The following is a 19,981-nucleotide window of genomic DNA, read 5'->3' on the forward strand; positions in this document are numbered from 1 at the left end:
CTATTTATATCTAAGTTACAATACCAAATTTCAGGACTGTTCTAGAGATTTCGAGGTTAGTCATATTCCGATTGTGCTATAATCGAAGTGATAATTATATTTTTTTGGAAGCGTCAATTTTGAGTTTGCTAATTTTTAACCGCCTTAAAAAAAGGAGGTTCTCAGTTTGACCCGCATGTTTGTATGTATGTATGTTTGTTCGCTATTACCTCGCGTTTGGCTGACCGATTTTGATGTGGTTTTCAGAAAAGTGTTTGTTACATTCTGGGGAAAGTTATAAGGAGCCCAGGACCAAGGACTATCAGGCCGCCGGACGATATCGGCCTGTCAGTTGTTCGGAACTGTCAAATTTTTGTTCTAACTGACAGGCCTATATCGTCCGGCGGACTGATAGTCAGTGGGCCCCTTTAGTATAGGTACATGGATGGTTCGAAAAAACAATTGGATACCCGGTATGTGGCGCTGCTATCGGTAATATCGGTATATCGTCAAATTTGATTTGCTGAAACCGATTTGGATGAAAGTGTATTTAGATGGACATTCCGAGTAAAATGGCTGTAACATACGGATGCTTTTAGGGTTCCATAGTCAACTAGGAACCCTTACGCAGCGTACTACTTAGGCGAGCAACACGCGAACGCGAAGCGCACACAAATAAAAAAAAACTCCTTTTTTTCCATACATTTACTATGGAGAAAACGTGAAATTTTACTCACAGTTTTCTATATCGCCACTCAGTCCTGTTAATACTGTATGAAGACATTACTGTAGGACTGATAGATACTGTAGGATAGATAAAAAACTGTGAATAAAATTTCACTATTTCTCCATAGTAAATGTTTTAGTATTTGTGGCTTTTTAGTACATTACCGTAAGTTGACCCTAGGACACTATTGATACTGGATAGGATTTAGCTGGGATCCTACATCCGATATCGGATCGAACAATGTGAAAACGCTCATAAGCTCAACATTAGTTTTTATCAAGTCATAGAAAACCTACAGTTATTGCAATATCTTCACTTTTGCAGTTGTAATGTATTGGTGTGAATTGCGATAGATAAGGAATGCGTTCGCGTTCACGGTCTTCACGGAGTCTCTAACGTAAACCTCAAGTGTCAACTCATCGTAATTACGACTATAGGTATGAGTAATTAAATTACGGCGAGACGGAAAAAAATGTCCAAATTAGAAACAGTTAAAATTTTGATATGAAAATTTAGCTAATTTATGTTATTTTTTAGTTTATTTTTAATGTTTGAATTTGTGGTACTTAGTTGTAGACAAACTAACATTTACCAAAAGTTTTAATCTGTCAACCGGCTGAAACTACTTGGTCTGCTTAGTCATACATATCATAAAATAATAATACTCGTATATGTTCTTACAGGCGTGCCTACTGCCTAGCGGTGCAGTTACAATGTTTATCAAGTATGAAAGAGCGAATTCCTCCTATACAAGTTATTAACTTAATTTTGGATTTTTGAACTTGTGATGTACAGTCCCCATCAGATATATCGGCGCGCCCGAGGTGCTCAAAAATATCTGAACACGCACTCTAACGCCTTGACAATAGAGGCGTGTTCAGATTTTTGTGAGAGTCTCGGCCGCTCCGATATATCTGATGGCGACTATACATACCTATTACTTTTTGGTAATAAATATTTTTGAAATTTTTAAATGTTTTTTCATTTCGTTCTTTAGGTACCAGGCGGAAAAGGTATGGTATTGTGTTCCAAAAAATAGCTAAAGCTTGCATTAGGTACTTTCCCGTAAAACATGAATATTTTCGTTCTGCATTGAAATTCAACTTTTTGTCCATGAAACGAATAACGAAATTAAGTAGATCGATAAAAATACCTATTGAATGCGATATCTCTCAGCGCAAGTTTTTGAGCAAGTTCTAAAATAAATAAATAGGTATTGAAAACCTGATTCTTACAAGTCTGGACTTTCTTGGGCTCATTCTACTTAGAATCTCGTCAATTAAAAAAAATGTCCCAAAATGTCCGTTCCATTACGTCACGTTTTAGTCTGTAAGTAAATTATGTTACTTTTACAAGTGGAAACTACAATTTCCATACGAATGTGGCTTTCTATTAGAAAAGGGTTCTTATGCTTCATGTGTAATAAGGACTTTTTAACAGAATTTCAGATGGAAAGGACCTTCAAAATATTTATCAGCACGGTTTTTACTCACTATTATTTTTAGTCGCCTTTTGAAATACGTCTCACGATAGTTTAAGTGCGGAAAGGACCTTATTGCACTTGAAGCATCAGGACCCTTTTGTAAAGCCACATATTTTTGGAACATTTTTTAAATATCAGGGTTGAATATGCTAGTGATTCAGAGCTGGAAGAACCCAAAAAGATAAGTTGTGATGCTCTTAATTTTTTTTTTGAAAAAGCTCTTTTGGCAATTTTACTGACGCATATATGCTCTTTTGCGGCGTGAAAAAACGCATTGTAGAAAGTATACTTATTATTCACTTATACGTAACCTTTGAAATTTTATAATTTGGAATGTAGGTAGCTGGAATCAGACCAAGCAAACGCCTAGGTACGTAAACGCACGCTACGAGCTACCTTCCGTGACCATAGACAATCCGCCCATTCTGGTGCTAAATTCAGTTCGTCTGGATGCGCCTTTACCATAAATTAATCTTGCTGAAAAATTCATCTCCTACACCGCGCCATCTAGTTTACACTGTTGTCCCTTGTCAGCTAATGAGAGTAATAAGAAAAGCCATCTTCTGAACTAGCGACCTCTAGTCTATTTTGGCGTAATGGTCACAAGACTGACACTGCGGAATGACAGTAGTTATGGTAGTGTGCGTAAATGCTAGAAATTGCAATATTTTGCAGTTTTTACCGGTTTTTGATGAAATGAGACACTGTTCAGTGGAAACATATGTCGATTTAGACGTAATATTTTTTATTGTTTGTGCGTATATCAACACATCTTTGAAAATCGTTTGGGTTTTGAGAGAAATAGTGATAATCCACAATTTGTGCACAATCACGCCATCTTTTGGTGGCTAGTCGGCAGGACATCCCTAGACATCCACCTTAATGTACATTAGAACACTGTTATCTGTACTCTTATTGAATATGAGAACATTGTCTATGGTTTATTAAAAAGTATAATTATTGCTTGAATACTGTTATCAATCATCTAATCCTTTAGTCCGAGGCAAGGACAAGTCAAGGTTATTTCTAGAAGTCTTTCTATTCATATATTTTATATGAAATTAATTAAAAGAGGTAACTTTGACGACCGGTCTGGCATAGTGGCCTTGCCTGTGAAGCCGATGGTCCTGGGTTCGAATTCGAAGGGCATTTATTTGTGTGATGAGCACAGATATCTGTTCCTGAGTCATGGGTGTTTTCTATGTATTTAAGTATTTATATATTATATATATCGTTGTCTGAGTACCCATAACACAAGCCTCCTTGGGCTTACCGTGGGACTTATTCAATCTGTGTAAGAATGTCCTATAATAATATTGTCTTCGGTTACCCCGTGGTTACCCCGATAGTTACTCATGAAATAAAACTATGAAAACGGATTATATCGCGTATATTGAATTTATAATACATCCCGACGTTTCGAACCCTTTACAGTGTTCGTCGGGGTGTATTCTGTGGGATTTTTATATTGCATCCGCGGGACTCGAGGGCTTAGTTTACAGATCAAAGTGCTGGAATAGCTAAAATGATTTTTAATGATTGTCAAACATACCTGCACTCCGTTCTTCTGATACGCGCAGAACATCTTATCAATCGTATTCAAATCCATAGCATTATACAGCTTAGTATCATCGAGCTCCTGCCAGATAGTTCCATGCAGCTTCGTGTCCGGCAACTTGCTCCAGTTGAAGCTCTTCAGGGGGTTGCCGGGGGTCGGCACGTTCTTCTTGGGCTTGGGGGCCATCGGGGGCATGGGGGCTAGTGGGGCGGGGGGGATGGGGGCTGAAGGGGGCATGGGGGCTGGTGGGGGCGGCGGGCAGAGGGATGGGGGAGGTGGTGGGGGAGGGACGCTGCAGGTTTCGATGACGGCGCTCTTGAGGTTGCTGACCTGGATGGAGAATAAACAGGTTGGTGGTTATTAAAGATGTTTTTACTCTTTTTATATTGAAAGAACGATTAGACATCGATATTTTTATGTGAAACACTTTACCTTCGCATCGTCAGGTATGCTTCCCTCGCTGACTAGTTTTTCAAACCTCGCACGTTCCGATCTTTCTTGGTTCAACTGTAAATTAATAGATAATTTAATCTTCGCAAGCTGTTTTAATGACAAGTTTCAGAATATAGCTTGCTAAGAAAAAACTAAACGAGTCATATTTCAAGGGACGTTTTTAGGGTTACATACCTCATCAAGAAGTATGGAAACGAACTACCTATACGCCGCAGATTTAATAAAAAAGGTATGTTATCACTAAAAAGGCTTTACATAATTAATTATTACTTAGGCTTATTTCAATATTTTTTGCCCAGGATGCATGTAGTTTTTTTATACAGCGAAAAAAGTTTTCTTTAGTGCAGCAGACAAAGAAAATGTTGAATGAATAATTCTATTTATAATAATTATACTTATTGCCTACTTCAGTTGTGAAAACTCGCGAAGGAACTCCTCAACGTTCTGTCTTTTTCTCTACCCGCTCCTCCAGTCTCAGAAAATCTCAAGATCTATGCTTCAGCTATTTCTTTTTTAGGGTTCCGTACCCAAAGGGTAAAAACGGGACCCTATTACTAAGACTCCGCTGTCTGTCTGTCAGTCTGTCACCAGGCTGTATCTCACGAACCGTGATAGCTAGACAGTTAAAATTTTCACAGATGATGTATTTCTGTTGCTGCTATAACAACAAATACTAAAAAGTACGGAACCCTCGGTGGTAATCCTTTACCTGTTGTTCTAGTTGCGTAGCCCTCACGGCGGAATGCCTGGCCCTCTCGGAGCTCTCCATGTGCGCGTGCGTCTCCCTCTCGAGCCTCTCCTTGAGCCGCGCCACCGCGTGCTCCAGCTCCTCGCGCTCCTGGCTCTGCTGGTCCACTTGCTTCTCCTATCATGCAGGTTAGTGTTAGTAGCATGGCTGTGATGTGGTGAGAGCTTGCTCAGAGTTTATAGAGTGCGGAAATAAAGGGACTGTAGTTTTACAATTCGGAATTAAAAATGGTAAACAATTATGCAATAAGACAAAGAAATTGCTAAACTAACACGATTTTCACTCATTCAGGCAGGCAGGGTCACAGGCAGACTGGCGAGGAATAGGTTATATGACAAATTTTCATGAATGGTATCAATCGATCAGGTTTATTTTTAGGATCAAATGTCTATATGGGACCCATTGCATTACAGCAATACAAAAGTCAGAAATGATAGTCAAAGCCCGACAGTCGTACTTCACTCGCGAAACGCTCATAACAAAACGATAAGTGAACGTGACGTCAAGGTCACTGAGAGCCCATGTTGAATTTTTTATTTTTTTTACTGAAAATTTAACAAAAATTTAACATTATAAGTACCTTAATCTAATGTTCGCCAAACTGTGAATGTATGGACAAATTAAGAAAGTTGCGTTTTTGTCGGTGAAATATTGCGTTTATGTATATAGTTGCTGTACAATTTGTTTTTGGATAAAATCTAAGGAATCGAATGCTACCCTTACTTTTTTCCTTTTTGGAAGTTTTTTTTTTTTTTTTTTTTTTTTTAATTTATTTAGGAAACAAACAGTCACATACAGATAAGTTTAAACTTGCAGATATACAATAAGACCTATAGTTCCATTAATTATAACATACTGATATTGATAACAAGTAGAAACAGGGCTTGTTCGGCACTGCCTATAAATAGGAAGATACACAGAAGTAACAATTGGATACACAACTAATAAAGTACCTAAGTATCAAACATGCTTACAAACATACATACGTTACATAAGACTATAGAACAATTACATTTTTTTTTTAAAGCAAAGACTGCTATGGAAAAAGTAAGCTCCGCAGACCACTACTATATTTACCGAAAGACAATGAGAAGATATCTAGATTTATGAAATTAACATTGTAATCATGACAGGCTCGTCTAAAAAAAGTATTTTTGGCGAAATTAGATCTACAAAAATCGATATAGAATGTTTGGGGGTGGCGCGTGGGAATACGAGGCAATTTAAAGACCATTTTTTCAAGAAGAGTGGAAGAATCAGTAAGGCCATTTAAGAGTTTATACAGAAACATTTGGTCTATATAAACACGTCGTGTATCTAGTGGCCCTAGACTACGACGGTGTGTGCTATTCTCTGACATATTCAGACCGTGGCGGAAATTGAGCGACTTTAACAGCTTTTTTTGGATTCTTTCAATTCTTTTTATGTGAACGGTATATTGAGGGGTCCAGACGACGCTACCGAACTCTAAAATGCTGCGAACGTAAGAGGAGTATAATACTTTAAGTTAAAAAAATACTTAAATTTTGAAACTTTCAAGTCCTGTATTTTTGTATTATTCCCATATATTATTTTTATATCTACATTATTGTGGTAAATTGCATATTTGCTATCTATGTTACTAGATTTTGTTATAAAATTCAACATGTGTCATCATCCCTATTGTATCAACATCTTGCTGCGCGAGTTTTGCGGACTACCCGCACTTGATCTTGATTATTAACTTTTACGCTGGGGTTGTCATTTTGCATACAACACTCACGACATCCGATGGTATGTTATAAACGTGTTTTTTACGCGATTATTTCCCGTGTTAGTTTAAAATTATGAAAGAAATTGCTCTTGAATTAGGTATGCAATATACTCATTCGTATTCATGCGGTGGCCGATTCAAAGTATGAGCTTAGAATAAATTTAAAAGTGGAAAAATTCTGCCTTGGGTGAGACTTGAACTCACGGCCTCTGGATCGACACTCCAGCGCTCTGCCAACTGAGCCACCAAGACCTCATCCATAGTCAGCAAATCTTCCCACTATATGGGTCTAGGGGACCCTAGCGACATCTACCGTAAGAGCGTTACACTTCTTAAACGGCCACCGGAGTTCCAAGTCATATTGGAAATTCACCAGTTACGATGTGCTACCCTTTATTCATTCATTCATTCATTGTGCATTCATTCTAAGCTTAATAGCATCGATCGCAGACGTTTCGGTTTGTTAAAAATTAATTCAAAGTATGAGGTTGCCAGGTAACCGATATTTGTTGATAATAATAATTGTACCGTAGTAATAACTGTCGGAAGCACAAAAGAAGTAAAAAGAAACCTCCTTGTAAATTTACATAAAAAATAGACTCGTAGAAAGAATAGATCTCAAACTCTGATCAAGCTTGATAATGTTGACTTTATTTATATTATCAGTTAGATACTGTGTATAGATAAATAACACATTAAAAATTAATAAGTATGTTTGAATTTTTATGAAGCAGTGTTTTTCCTCGCCTTGTCATATAAGGGCGTTAGGGTAAAATAATTATAATCTTTCAACTACATTGATGGGATGATATATCACCGTATGTGTATTTATTTGGAAATATTATCTTTCGATCATATTAACAATGGATATGACACATCACCGTATGCGTTTTATTTCAAATTAATAGAGTTAGACTACACTAAGTTTGCACGTATACTTAAAAGTGACAATACATAGGTACATTTCCTATAAAAGCGAAATACGGTAGCACTTGGTATGAAAACTTAGCGTAATCGACTTTTATGTGAATGTAATTAAATGTAAATGTAATTAATTTACCATTACCAATTACATTTGGGTCAGACACAGGTAGAGTCGTCTCTCCCTTGCTTCCGACAGAACAAACAGAATGGTTCAAAACTTGAACTAAACCAAACTATGCATCGACCTTGACGTGACAAAGTCTGGTCGTCTCATTATAAACGTCGTATTTCCATAGTAATTTCACGTTATTATAAAGTTTGACATATCTATAACAATTCAATGTTTTTAAGAATAATAAATAACTGCATCAATAAATTGCTCTGATATTTAGATTAAGGTAATATTTAAAACTTGACAATTTAAAAGTGCTTGTTGCTAGGCCTATTTGAATAAAGATTATATTGACTTTGACTTTGACTATAGTGACTCTCCTACATTCTGTAATTGCAAAGTTTGTGCAGATATAGCTCGGTCCCAATCTATATTGTACGTATTGTACGATAGTGACGTCTAAATTGACCAAATTATATCGAAACACATCCTTATTCCTATGGTGTGTTACAATATACTTTCTCACTTAAGCCGTCACTTACTGTTGACTACAATAGTACATCAATAGGTTTCTAACTGTTTTGAACTTTCGGAAACAGAAGCGCACCTTTAACCCCGTGTCCGACCCATTTGGAAGTATTGCGCCTACCTTTTTGGCCAACTCCGTGGCGAGGTCCACGTTCTCCTTCTCCAGGTTGTCGGCCTTGGTCCTGGCCGCGAGCAGCTCCTCCTCCTTGGCGAGGAGATGCACGATCTCCGTCACGTTGATCTCGAGAGGCGCTACGTCGGGATCGTACACCTGGTCAAAAAAATGCTATACAATTTGCTATAGTGTGCTATAGAGGAAAGTCAATGTAACCAGGGTGTGTTTTGTGTATAGTTTGTAGATAAAGGAGATCGATATGATCTGAAACATTCTTCGTTTACGTGCGATCTCTGGAGGCTTTAGATACATTTAGATTTCGGATTTCATGAAACGTAATTATTCATTTGCATGCATTAGCTTGCATGTGTGACTAAAAGGCACAAGAACTGTCCAAACTGAAGTAATATTCGATCATAAATGTATTATTAAGTACCTTGTTGATATCACTGCGATCATCTCTTGCGAGCTGATATTTTTTGTTGTTGTACGATTTGTTAAGTCAACAGTGTTGAGGAGCTAATGAAAAAGTGCTAAAAGAATAACGGTCCGTCTCCTGTGAGCTAGTGGAGCGGCTACCGGTGTTCGGCTGTTGTCGGAAGATTTGTTACTCCACTCCACAATGCTCAGGAGTATCAAGCAGGAAACACAGATGACAGACAGTACCTTGTTGATATCACTGCGGTCGTCCTGGTCCGTCTCCTGGGAGCTGGTGGATCTGCTCCCGGCGTTGGGTTGCTGGAGGACGATTTGTTGGACGACACGGTCGAGGAGGAGCCAGTGTTGCGCATGGGGATTGTATTCCACTGCAAACAGGTATAATAATGTAAGAAATTGGATGTCAGACACATATTATAAGGATCAAACATGTATAAATCAAAGCATTCCATAAGCAAAAGTTTAAAGTCGAAGTCGTATATTCTTACGATGCCTTAAACTAAGTGATAGCAATAGCTGACGTCACTAATTTCCATCAACGTCTCGAATGTCAAAGAATATAATTAAATTGCTACATTTGAATGTCACGCCCATGGCAACAGCAGCATATGCTCCAGATATGCCGCAGAATGACTCAAGTTTCCTTCTCAGCAACTCATTTTCCCTGCACTCTTGCCTGCCTGGCGAGTTCCTACTCGTCTTCATTCCAAGAATGATCTTGAAAAAAATAATTGTATGTATACTTCATGTAACTATACTCACAGGGCAATAGCAGCATATGCTCCAGCATAGACAGCAGATGAGGATAAGCCGCAGTATGACTCAATTTCCTTCTAAGCAACTCGAACATTGTACCAGCGCTCTTCGTATCGACGTGCTGTTTGTCGAACCGCCTGGCGAGTTCCTTCTCGTCCTCGTTGCGGATCATTTCGAAGAAGTCTATGTGCCGATCGAGTGTTTCATTTTCGTATTTGCGGAGTTTCTCGATAACTGTGAAAACAGTAGTTTGTGATTAGAATTGTAAAGCAAGTAAGCAAATAGGTATTAGGAGATCCGAACTAGTAGCAAAATTAGATCAGTCTACCAAAATTCTCATCATTTATGATTTGCCATTTGAATACAAATATCCTGGTCCTTACATGTAGTTACGACTTTATCCCATGAAGATTGTTCAGGCTACATATTCGTAAGTATAGAGCATAAAAAGCGTGTCTCAATCCAAAACTCGTACTTTTCTCAAGTGAAGTCAGAACTCCAATTGGTCTTTTAGAGCCCCGTACTTCAGAACAGCAGGAAAAAAAAGAAAAAAAAGTCCAATGAAGACATTTACCAGGCTGTATTCCTAGCATCAAGAACTCATATCTTAAGTGCAGTCGGAACTCCAAGCTATTCTCCCCAGCTCCATAATTCAGGTCAGTATTAACAAAGACCATAATAGCAGTTTAGAGTCCAAGGTCGTCGCGGTTGACGCTGGGATATATTCGACACAGTATTGACATATGTCATGATGGCACTGTTGAGTCCTAGGTGGTCTTAGCTAAGCAGAAGAAAAAAAAGAATATAAGACAGCCAATTCTAACTCACCAGGCTGTATTCCCAGCATCAGGAACTCATATCTTAAGTGCAGTCGGAACTCCAAGCTATCCTCTCCAGCACCGTAATTCAGAACAGCGTTCACGAAGGACATAATAGCAGTCTTGAGGCCGAGGTCGTCTCGGTAGGCGCCCGTACTGCGGTCCAGTTCGTTGATGATGGACTGGAAACGAGCGCGCTCCGCTGCGTACTTCTGGTAGTGGACCATTGCTTCTAGTACCTGGAAATAGGAATAAGAACCATAATAAGTATACATTTAGATAAATAAGCTGAAAAGAAGTCGTTCTTTGTTTTTGGAAGAGACCAGCAGGCGTATTATATAAAATTATATAAAAACCGGCCAAGTGCGAGTCGGACTCGCGCACCGAGGGTTCCGTACTTTTCAGTATTTGTTGTTATAGCGGCAACAGAAATACATCATCTGTGAAAATTTCAACTATTTAGCTATCACGGTTCATGAGATACAGCCTGGTGACAGACAGATAGACAGACGGACAGACGGACAGCGGAGTCTTAGTAATAGGGTCCCGTTTTTACCCTTTGGGTACGGAACCCTAAAAAGTAGTATTCAATTTTGGACGTGGATAAAGCTACCTTTATCCACGTCGTAAAATTGAACACTACTTTTTAAGTTCACGCGATTGAAAAAGATAGACACTGTCATTATTATTACGTTGACAAATAGCACCATCATGTCCGTATAGGGGTTGTACGGAGACTGGCAGATATGATGTGGCTATCATATGGTAAGTCTAGATAGATTGAACGAGTTCTATAACAGTATGAGCACATAACTGGACAAGTTGTACCTTTTTGTGACCACCAGGCACGAGGCAGACGGCGCCGAGGATCTCCAGCGCGGCAACTTTGGTCTTGGCGTTCTCGGTGTCCAGGGACTGCGCGATCAGGTCGATGCTGGTCGGGTGCGCGAGTACGTGCGCGCGGCCCGTCTGCAAATATAAATAAAGGAATGTTATAAAAACCTTTTATGCTGAGGTAAATTTGGTAAAATTTGTCTTAAAAGTATGTGATTATTTAGAACTCGACACATTTACGAGGCACAAAGTTCACAAGCCTTCTGGGTGAATTGAAGACTAGAACACTGTTAGTTTCTTACCGAGTTGTTCATCAGGGCCTTGATCCCGGCAATGAGGTTATGCCTGTTGATGGCGTCGTCCCGAGGCGCCCGCTGAAGGGCATCTAATAAGGCTCCAAGACCGCCTTGTTTCACGAAGCGCAGTACGAAGCTGTGGGCGCGGGTACGGAGCGCAGTTTTTAAGCCGTCGAGCAATGCGCAGGATTCTGGGGCGACAAGACCTTCCGATGAGGCGAACGCCTGGCAAATGATAACATTTTGATTAGTTTGTTTTAATAAGAATTATTTAATAACCTTCATTTTCACCAGATTTGTTGGGCATAAGCTTCTAAATACAGAAGGGTTTAGGAGCGTTTAAAATCCCACTTTGTCCGATATCCGCACCTGAGATTACTTCATGCGTATGAAAATTTAAATTTCATTGCGATGTCGACGGTTGATGGAGCAAGTTTGCATTTACATAAGTTCTCATCAATCATCTGAGTTATGTGGCAGAGCTACAAGGAAGGTTTCGTCTATACTCACGTCAGCGATCTCGTTGAGAGCCTTAATGTACTCCTCGACTTGTGGCGCCGTGCCCATTGGCATGACCACGCCCGGCGGCGGTCGTCGGCTGCAGTAGATCTGCCATTTCTTTGCGGCTGGTAGCTCCATCATGGCGGCCTTGTTGACTGCTGTCAGGTCCAGCTCTTCCTGTAAAGATAGAATAAATGACAGATTACTGCATATGTCTGTGCTATATGAGTTACGTCTAACTCGCTTCTAGTGCTTACATAGAAGCTTTAGTGAACAAGTATTATATAAAACTCATTTTGGATTATGTATGCATAAAAGCCCAAGAACTTGAAAGGTCCGATTATGATGTTGTACATGTATGATCAGTTACAGAGATGGCTGACACGGTACATAGAAGCAGTATATATGTTGCAGGTCAAAATCTGTAGCTAACTGTACACACATAACCCAAGGGCATGGTCTTTGTTTTGAGCAATATTTTATATAAATAGATCGATTCCAATTAATGATTTGTTACAATCTCCTTTAAAATCGTCATTGTGTCATTCCGTGCATTAATTATTCTCTTAAACCCATCTTTGCTAGTTAATTTTGTCAGGCGCTTAAACCGACCGATTAATAAAAGCATAAAACTCCAAAGCAACAACAAAGACAGCTGTGTCTATGTCAATAACTTTTAAAACTCGATGGACTCAAAGTTAGATGAACTACTTAAAGTTGATGAGTTTTCTGTTCTAAGTTTTATAAGAATCTTCAAATAACCCTCGCGAGGATCTGCGATCGTTTGACTTGTTTGAAACTTTGTGAGCCTTCGTAATTCCAACATGAAAGGAAATAGGCGTTTGTAGCTCGAAAGAGAGCTTTGTAAATCACAAAGTTTAAACAACCCAGTGACAGGAAAATTTGTAGCGTAGCGGCGAAGACATTTAATTGATTAATTGCGAAGTTCTAACGAAAATTACCTACATGAAACTTGTGAGAAGTGAGATTGAAGCCAGTGACTTTTGGAAATAAACTCTCTGGGAAGGAAGGAGAAAAATGACAAACTAACAACCCGAGCAAAGTAGCGTGAACAGCATGAAATGACAAATGAACAACCCGAGCAAAGTCGCATATGAACAGCAAGAAATTACAAACGAACAACCCGAGCAAAGTCGCATAAACAGCAAGAAATGACAAACAAACAACCCGAGCAAAGTCACATGAACAGCAAGAAATGACAAACAAACAACCCGAGCAAAGTCGCATAAACAGCAAGAAATGACAAATAAACAACCCGAGTAAAGTCACATGAACAGCATGAAATTAAACAACAATACCATATTAGGGTATTTCAACAAAGAAACTGAAGACGTAACGTAGTCCCCATTACTGTGCTCCCGATATTTCGACGCAGTTACATGCATCTTGGTCACCCGTGAACAAGATGCATGTAACTGCGTCGAAACATCACAAGCTCAAAAACAATACAAAAGGTAGTCACGGTCCATATCCCGGTCAATATAAGTCTAGTGAAACTAACCGTGAATCATTCAAAAAACTCGTAACATGTAATTAAGTAAATACGGATAAAAATCTTAATTACCCGCTTTGCCAAATTTCTATTCAGACCCCGAACATGGCGGTCAGTTCATCCTTGGCTAACATTCACATCATTAGTGGGCACTTTAGATATTTCCGACTACCGAGCCTAACCATGCCATTCCTTATACAAAACTGGCCATCCAAATAAATGGAGTTTATGAAATTCTAATGAATGATTTCGTTTACATACTGGGCTGGATTTTAAATCGGGAAACATGTGTTTTAAATAAATGTAATAAGCGATTAAGTATACTTGTATACAATTATGTATATTGCTTACCACCTATATGGATTTCAGTTTGTCCTTGGCTGGCAACATTCACATCATTAGGGACACTTTAGATGCTTCCAACTACCAGACTGAGCCATACCATTCCTTATACATCTAAACTGGCCATCAAATCAAATGATTTCGTTTCGTTTACATTCTACTTAGGCTGGATTTTAAATAGGTAAAAAAGGATGTGTTTTAAATTATCTGTATTTAAACAATTTCATTTATTTTAAAAACATTAAAAAAAATACCTAATTATATAAAACAGGCCGTTACTTATATATTGATAGTCAATGCAGTCCTACCTTGGGTCAATGAAATCATATTTTTCAAATGTATAAAGCTTCACTGAGAAATAATGTTTTGAAATTCAACGGAGTATATAAATGGGCTTATAAGTTTTTCACGACTTGTTCACAGACAAATCCGCCGGCAGAGGCTAGTATAATCACAAAACGTTAATCCATACTATAGATACTATAATATTATAAATGCGAAAGTGTGTCTGTCTGTTTGTTACCTCTTCACGCTTAGACCGCTGAAATAGCCTATTTCCTTCCCCGGGACTCAAACTTTCTCTACCAAATATCAACTAAATCGGTTCATATTAAATATATTAATAACGGGTCCCTCACGTATTTTAAGTCGAAAAACGCTCGACGAAGGAAATAGGCTATTTTTTATCCCAGAAGTCATCGTTTAAGGGGTGGAAAGGGGGGGGGGGGTGGAAGTTTATATGGGGAATTGATAAAAAGCATAAATAAGCTACCCAAATTACTAACTCCACGCAGACGAAGTCGCGGCCAAAAGCTTGTAGATATATTGATATATATCTAGTGGAGTGATTTCCAACGCCGCCCACAACCAAAAACAAATGACAGCCACGGTTTACAACACGAAGCAACTGTCAGTACCTACTTGTCACCTGTTGGAGAAACAAACTTCTACCTAACTGGATTCAGAACAGCTCAATAACCTATTTACACCTTGAACTCCACACGTTAGAGTCTATATTCCCTTGTGCATCACGTGAAGTTTTCCGTCAACATCAAATTGGCATGACGAACGTATTCGCCACAAATATGGACATTACTAACGACCTAAGAGCCGAATGCCAAAACTAAGGAGCGGATTTCCTTGGTCAGAGAGAGGCTGATCGATGTGATGTGAAACATACAGGTTGAATAACCGATCAGTCCTAATATTCCGAGTTTTCACCACCAGACCTAAATCGGCTATTTTATGTTAATTAAGTAAAGCCTGAAGAGTATATATGATCATTGTCAGGAGGGCGCTGTCATTCTCATACGATCTTGATTCTCACGATTGCCCTGTCTAGACGGCTTCGTCTAATGACTGTATTGTTTTATAGACTGTGCTTTTGGCTAGTGTATCAACTATCAACTACCACTTATAACAGCTGTAACAACCATTGGAAAACTCATTCAACTTTTTACCGTATTTTAGCGCAACAAATTTTAAATTCAAACTTTTCCTATGACTATGCGACTGTTATGAATGGCAGCGTAGGTATAGATTATAGATGATCAACAATAGCGTGAAATGTCTTACTTCAAACAAATGTTAAGGTTCAGTGCGCGGTCAATCCTAGATGGAAGCATCATCGTATTTGAATGATGACCGTGACATAGGGACGACATGTGACAAATCACTGTTGTCGCGATGTTATTTCCTTCATAGGCAGTAGTATAACTGTGACTTCCTATAATAGAGGCATTCCACAAAAAAGCCTACATTGTCGGGAATGTGACGTGTATGTGAAATTAAAGCTAAGTTATCAAACATTATCGTGCCAAATATCGGCTTCTTATCTTAACTTTTATCATTGCCAAAATCAATTTTTAACATGCAGATACGTCTGCGAGCGATACTCCAAATTTTATATTAAAGGAAAAAATGGAAAAAGTTACACTTCCGGCAGGATTTGAACCCGCAACCTCCGCAATCCGTGCGTTGCTCTTAACCAATTGAGCTACGGAAGCCTACCATTGCATAGCTTATCATTGCATTAAAAAAATAGCGTCACGTACCCGACACTTTTATGGAATGTCCCAATACATATTTGTATAACATTTCGAGGTTTTCCACTGGGGAAGGGCAAATAAAATTGGCATGACAAAAGAATAATAAAGTAAGTAGTACAAAATATTCTAGAAGCAAAGAATGATTGCGATATCTGCTACTTAATGACTAAAGTCCGAAAGTAGGTAATTGTCAAAATCGTTCCTTGAAAGAGTTAAACGGTAAGCTTTTAAAAACATATCTCATAGTTACGTATACATAACACCAGCAATTTAAACAATTATGTCAGCAAAAATACGTAAGATTTTAGGCCAGCAATCATCATAATCGCTTGGAATTCACGCAACTCGCTCATTGCCCTTACTATGAGTTAGTGGCCGTACTCGCTAGCGACGTGGACATAGACATAGTATATGCAAGTAGTTATAGACGCGCCACCGAGCGACCGGGGGTAAGAGAAAGAATATTCATATACAATTTGGGCTGCATAGGATTTTTTTTTCACTCTTATAAATTTCGGTATTTAGTCATCGCCTCCTACCTATGATGCCACCCGGTCGGTGATAAGGACAAAGCATGGCACTGTTTTCTCTTTCCTCTTATAGGAATCGCAATAAGACTATCTTTCTTTTTGAATATAGCGATGTCACGCTCGCTAAAGGTGAACGTTGGACTAAGGCCGTCTTCCCTAATTCCGGGGCCACACTAACGGGAAACGTCGGGAAACGCGTTAAATATCGCGTTAATTCGACGTTTTTCATACGGCCACACTGGGATTATCGCCAGAAGTGTAGCCCCGGCATTACATTGGATGCCGATCCGCACGCCGCTCCAGCGGGCTTAGCACGGTAGCATTTTTATCGCCTGTCACCATGCCTGTCACGTTCTAACACGTATGTAAGTGCGAAAGTGACAGGCACAGTGACAGGTGATAAAAATGCAACCATGCTGTCACCGCAGTGCGCTAGCGAAACATAGATAGCATGTATGTGCATAGCGCTAACTTCCTCACACACAGGAGTGTGAAAACCGCGTAAAACACTGGCCGACGGTCGGCCACCGCCGACGGTAGTTGTGTGACCTAGAATCTTCAGAATCCAGCATATCACCGGACTATTACGCTATAATGATGATTGGTGCGGTTACCGAGATGATGCAGGACATCGCCCTTAAAGCCTTCTCTACACTATAGGGTATTTAGCACCAGAAGATTAAAAAACCGGCCAAGTGCGAGTCGGACTCGCGCACCGAGGGTTCCGTACTTTTTAGTATTTGTTGCTATAGCGGCAACAGACATACATCATCTGTGAAAATTTCTACTGTCTAGCTATCACGGTTCATGAGATACAGCCTGGTGACAGACAGACAGACGGACAGCGGAGTCTTAGTAATAGGGTCCCGTTTTTACCCTTTGGGTACGGAACTCTAAAAGAGAAACATAGACCGCAGTTATTTTTAGACACAATTTTTATTTCAAAACCCGTATAAAACTATAAAGAGTAGGTAATTTGATCGTGACGTCACATGCTAGTGTTTCATATAAATTCCATATTGATGAATCGTATAAGTACTTATGTATGTAATTATGTATTAAAATTTTACAGAGCACACTATCTAAAGAGTCAGTCCTTTGAAATTCAAAGATTTTTTTTCTTGTTTATTTTTTTAAACTTCCAGACGTGTTAACATATTTAAAAACCGATTTACGAGTATGTTGATATTTACTCTTAATACAAAAAAAACAACGACTCAAAAATCTCAGAAATTCTATATATATATTTATAGATATATTAAATTATCATACTATTTATATAAATACGAGATAGAGATGAAAAATTATCAGTTGACGCGAAATGGACTTTCTTCGCGGCTTGGAAAGTTATTAAGTTGTTTACATAAGTCACACGCCGTCCGGCGAATGACCTAGGCCAACTAATAGCATACAGTCAGCGACAAAACATTACTATCCTCGGTGGTTAAAAAATAAGTGCATTCCCGTTGCCAGGGAGTTTTACTATGGGACCAACCCCGAAATCGCGAAAAAAAATTTGGCTGCACCTGCAACGGGAATACACTTATTTTTTAGCCACCCTGTATAGATAGATTATCATAAGCTTGTGAAGCAATCACGTTGTAGGTATTTTTAGATTTTTACACGAGTGCCAAAAATTCTCTATTTTTAGAGTTCCATACCTCAAAAGGAAAAAACGGAACCCTTATAGGATCACTCGTGCGTCTGTCTGTCCGTCTGTCACAGCCTACTTTCTCCGAAACTACTAGGTCAAAAATTTAGAAAAAAATACACAAAATAGATCTTTACCTATAGAGAACCTATTAGAAATGTGCAGTCAAGCGTGAGTCGGACTTAATTACTTAGTTTTTGATCCGACCCCTACGGGTTTTTTTAAAGACATTTCACATAAAAAATACATTGTTTAAATTGGTAATGTACGGAACCCTTGGAACGCGAGTCCGACTCGCACTTGGCCGGTTTTTTTTTTCAAAATTTTTTAATTTATTCTGTAAGTTAGGACTCTTCAGCCCTCTCACAAGTCAATACTACTGTTTTGACTTATATGTATTGTATGGTACAGTCTCAGCGCCCAGGGTTTCACAAATATCTTAAGAAAGCCTCTAATTATGAAGACGTTAAAGTTCACGTGTAGATATTTGTGAGCACCTTGGCCGCTCCGATACATCTGATGGCGACCATACGGTACGGACTATACTTGAACGGTAGAGTTTCTATTGAAGATCGAAACGAATGCGCCCTCCATACTGCTGCAAAGCGTCAGCCGTTGGCCCTCTGACAGTTTCATTACCGTCCGAGCTTTCTACTTACCGACGCGCATACATAGTAAACCTAAGTATATGTGACGCTTGACTAAAAGGTACCACATTGTCAGTTGTCGATAAGGTCGAATTGAAATTGAAGCTTTATGAAAATAGCGTCTTATTGACAACCGACAATAAGTACCCTTTTGGTTGAAAACGGCACATATCGTGTGCATACTATGCGTTTATTAGCTTTTTCTCAAACATGCAATGAAATGTCGTCCTTACGTGAGTTATAACAGGCTGCAAAGTATCACGTTTCGGGCGGAGCAACTCGAGAGAACTGTAAAGAAATATCATACAAAATTGACGGCCTAGGCCGGGAAGTACATTTTTTTAAATTTTGTTATAGTAGCAGGGCCCAAAAGTAGCATCTCCTCTGCGTTGCCTAAAGGTTGACTGGTAGAGAATGCCTCAAGGCATTAAGTCCGCCTTTTGTACTGTAAGGTTTTATTTTGTGCAATAAAGGTTAAATAAATAAATAAATAAAATCCTGCGTCCCTGCCACTGGAATAATGCGAGAACGATAGAGAGTATAGAGACTTTCTTCACAGATTCTCGCGATAGCCAATCCAGCACCCAATCGTCAACAGATTCGCACAAAGTTATTTCACAATGTCGGCAGCTTTCTTAGGAAAGTTGCGTCCACTTTGCATACTAGCAACACTGAACTAGCCAAATGTGGACCTTATATCAGGGTAAGAAGGTGTAACAATCGTCAGTTAACAATGTTAACATTATGGTACTCTGGCGCTTTTCAATGCTTCCAACTCCCAAAACATCCTATGTATTCTGAATTCAAATGTACTTAAGCTGTCAAGGACACTAAAGTATTGGAAAGCCTTTAATACTGAGAAATGTCACAGGTTACTTTATTATCGGATCTGTGACAAGTTATTTGCCATTATGTTAATGTGGAGGTTGCAGGTTTGTGCAAATTGTTTTATTATTGCCTTATTTATAACTTTATGCTGTTCTTGACACGGATGCTTTCTAAAGGGGTCCACTGACTATCAGTCCGCCGGACGATATCGGCCTGTCAGTTAGAACAAAAATTTGACAGTTCCGAACAACTGACAGGCCATTATCGTCCGGCGGACTGATAGTCAGTGGGCCCCTTAAGCAAAATTATCAATGTGTTAATTGATTTTACATCATCTATTATGAATGTTATTATCAAACGCGTTTGTTCGTAACTTCCCTACGCGAGGAGTTGTAAAAT

At 39.0% G+C, this 19,981-nt stretch overlaps 1 protein-coding gene and 1 non-coding gene across 2 annotated transcripts in view; both read right to left on the bottom strand.

Annotated features, from left to right (window-relative positions):
- LOC134747665 (disheveled-associated activator of morphogenesis 1) overlaps positions 1-19,981 on the bottom strand; it is a 108,397-nt gene that overhangs the window by 26,017 nt on the left and 62,399 nt on the right. Inside the window, exons 5-14 of the mRNA XM_063682273.1 lie at positions 12,033-12,200; positions 11,529-11,747; positions 11,221-11,361; positions 10,403-10,631; positions 9,581-9,808; positions 9,047-9,186; positions 8,387-8,536; positions 4,910-5,065; positions 4,180-4,254; positions 3,742-4,077 (exon numbers count right to left, since the gene is read on the bottom strand). Of these exons, the coding sequence (XP_063538343.1) occupies positions 3,742-4,077; positions 4,180-4,254; positions 4,910-5,065; positions 8,387-8,536; positions 9,047-9,186; positions 9,581-9,808; positions 10,403-10,631; positions 11,221-11,361; positions 11,529-11,747; positions 12,033-12,200 (1,842 nt within the window). The remainder of the gene's footprint in view (positions 1-3,741; positions 4,078-4,179; positions 4,255-4,909; positions 5,066-8,386; positions 8,537-9,046; positions 9,187-9,580; positions 9,809-10,402; positions 10,632-11,220; positions 11,362-11,528; positions 11,748-12,032; positions 12,201-19,981) is intronic.
- On the bottom strand, positions 6,881-6,953 carry Trnad-guc (transfer RNA aspartic acid (anticodon GUC)). Its single transcript has one exon. It is a non-coding gene; the product is annotated as a tRNA-Asp (tRNA).

Source organism: Cydia strobilella, chromosome 15 (assembly GCF_947568885.1).
Source record: "Cydia strobilella chromosome 15, ilCydStro3.1, whole genome shotgun sequence".
NCBI lineage: Eukaryota > Metazoa > Arthropoda > Insecta > Lepidoptera > Tortricidae > Cydia > Cydia strobilella.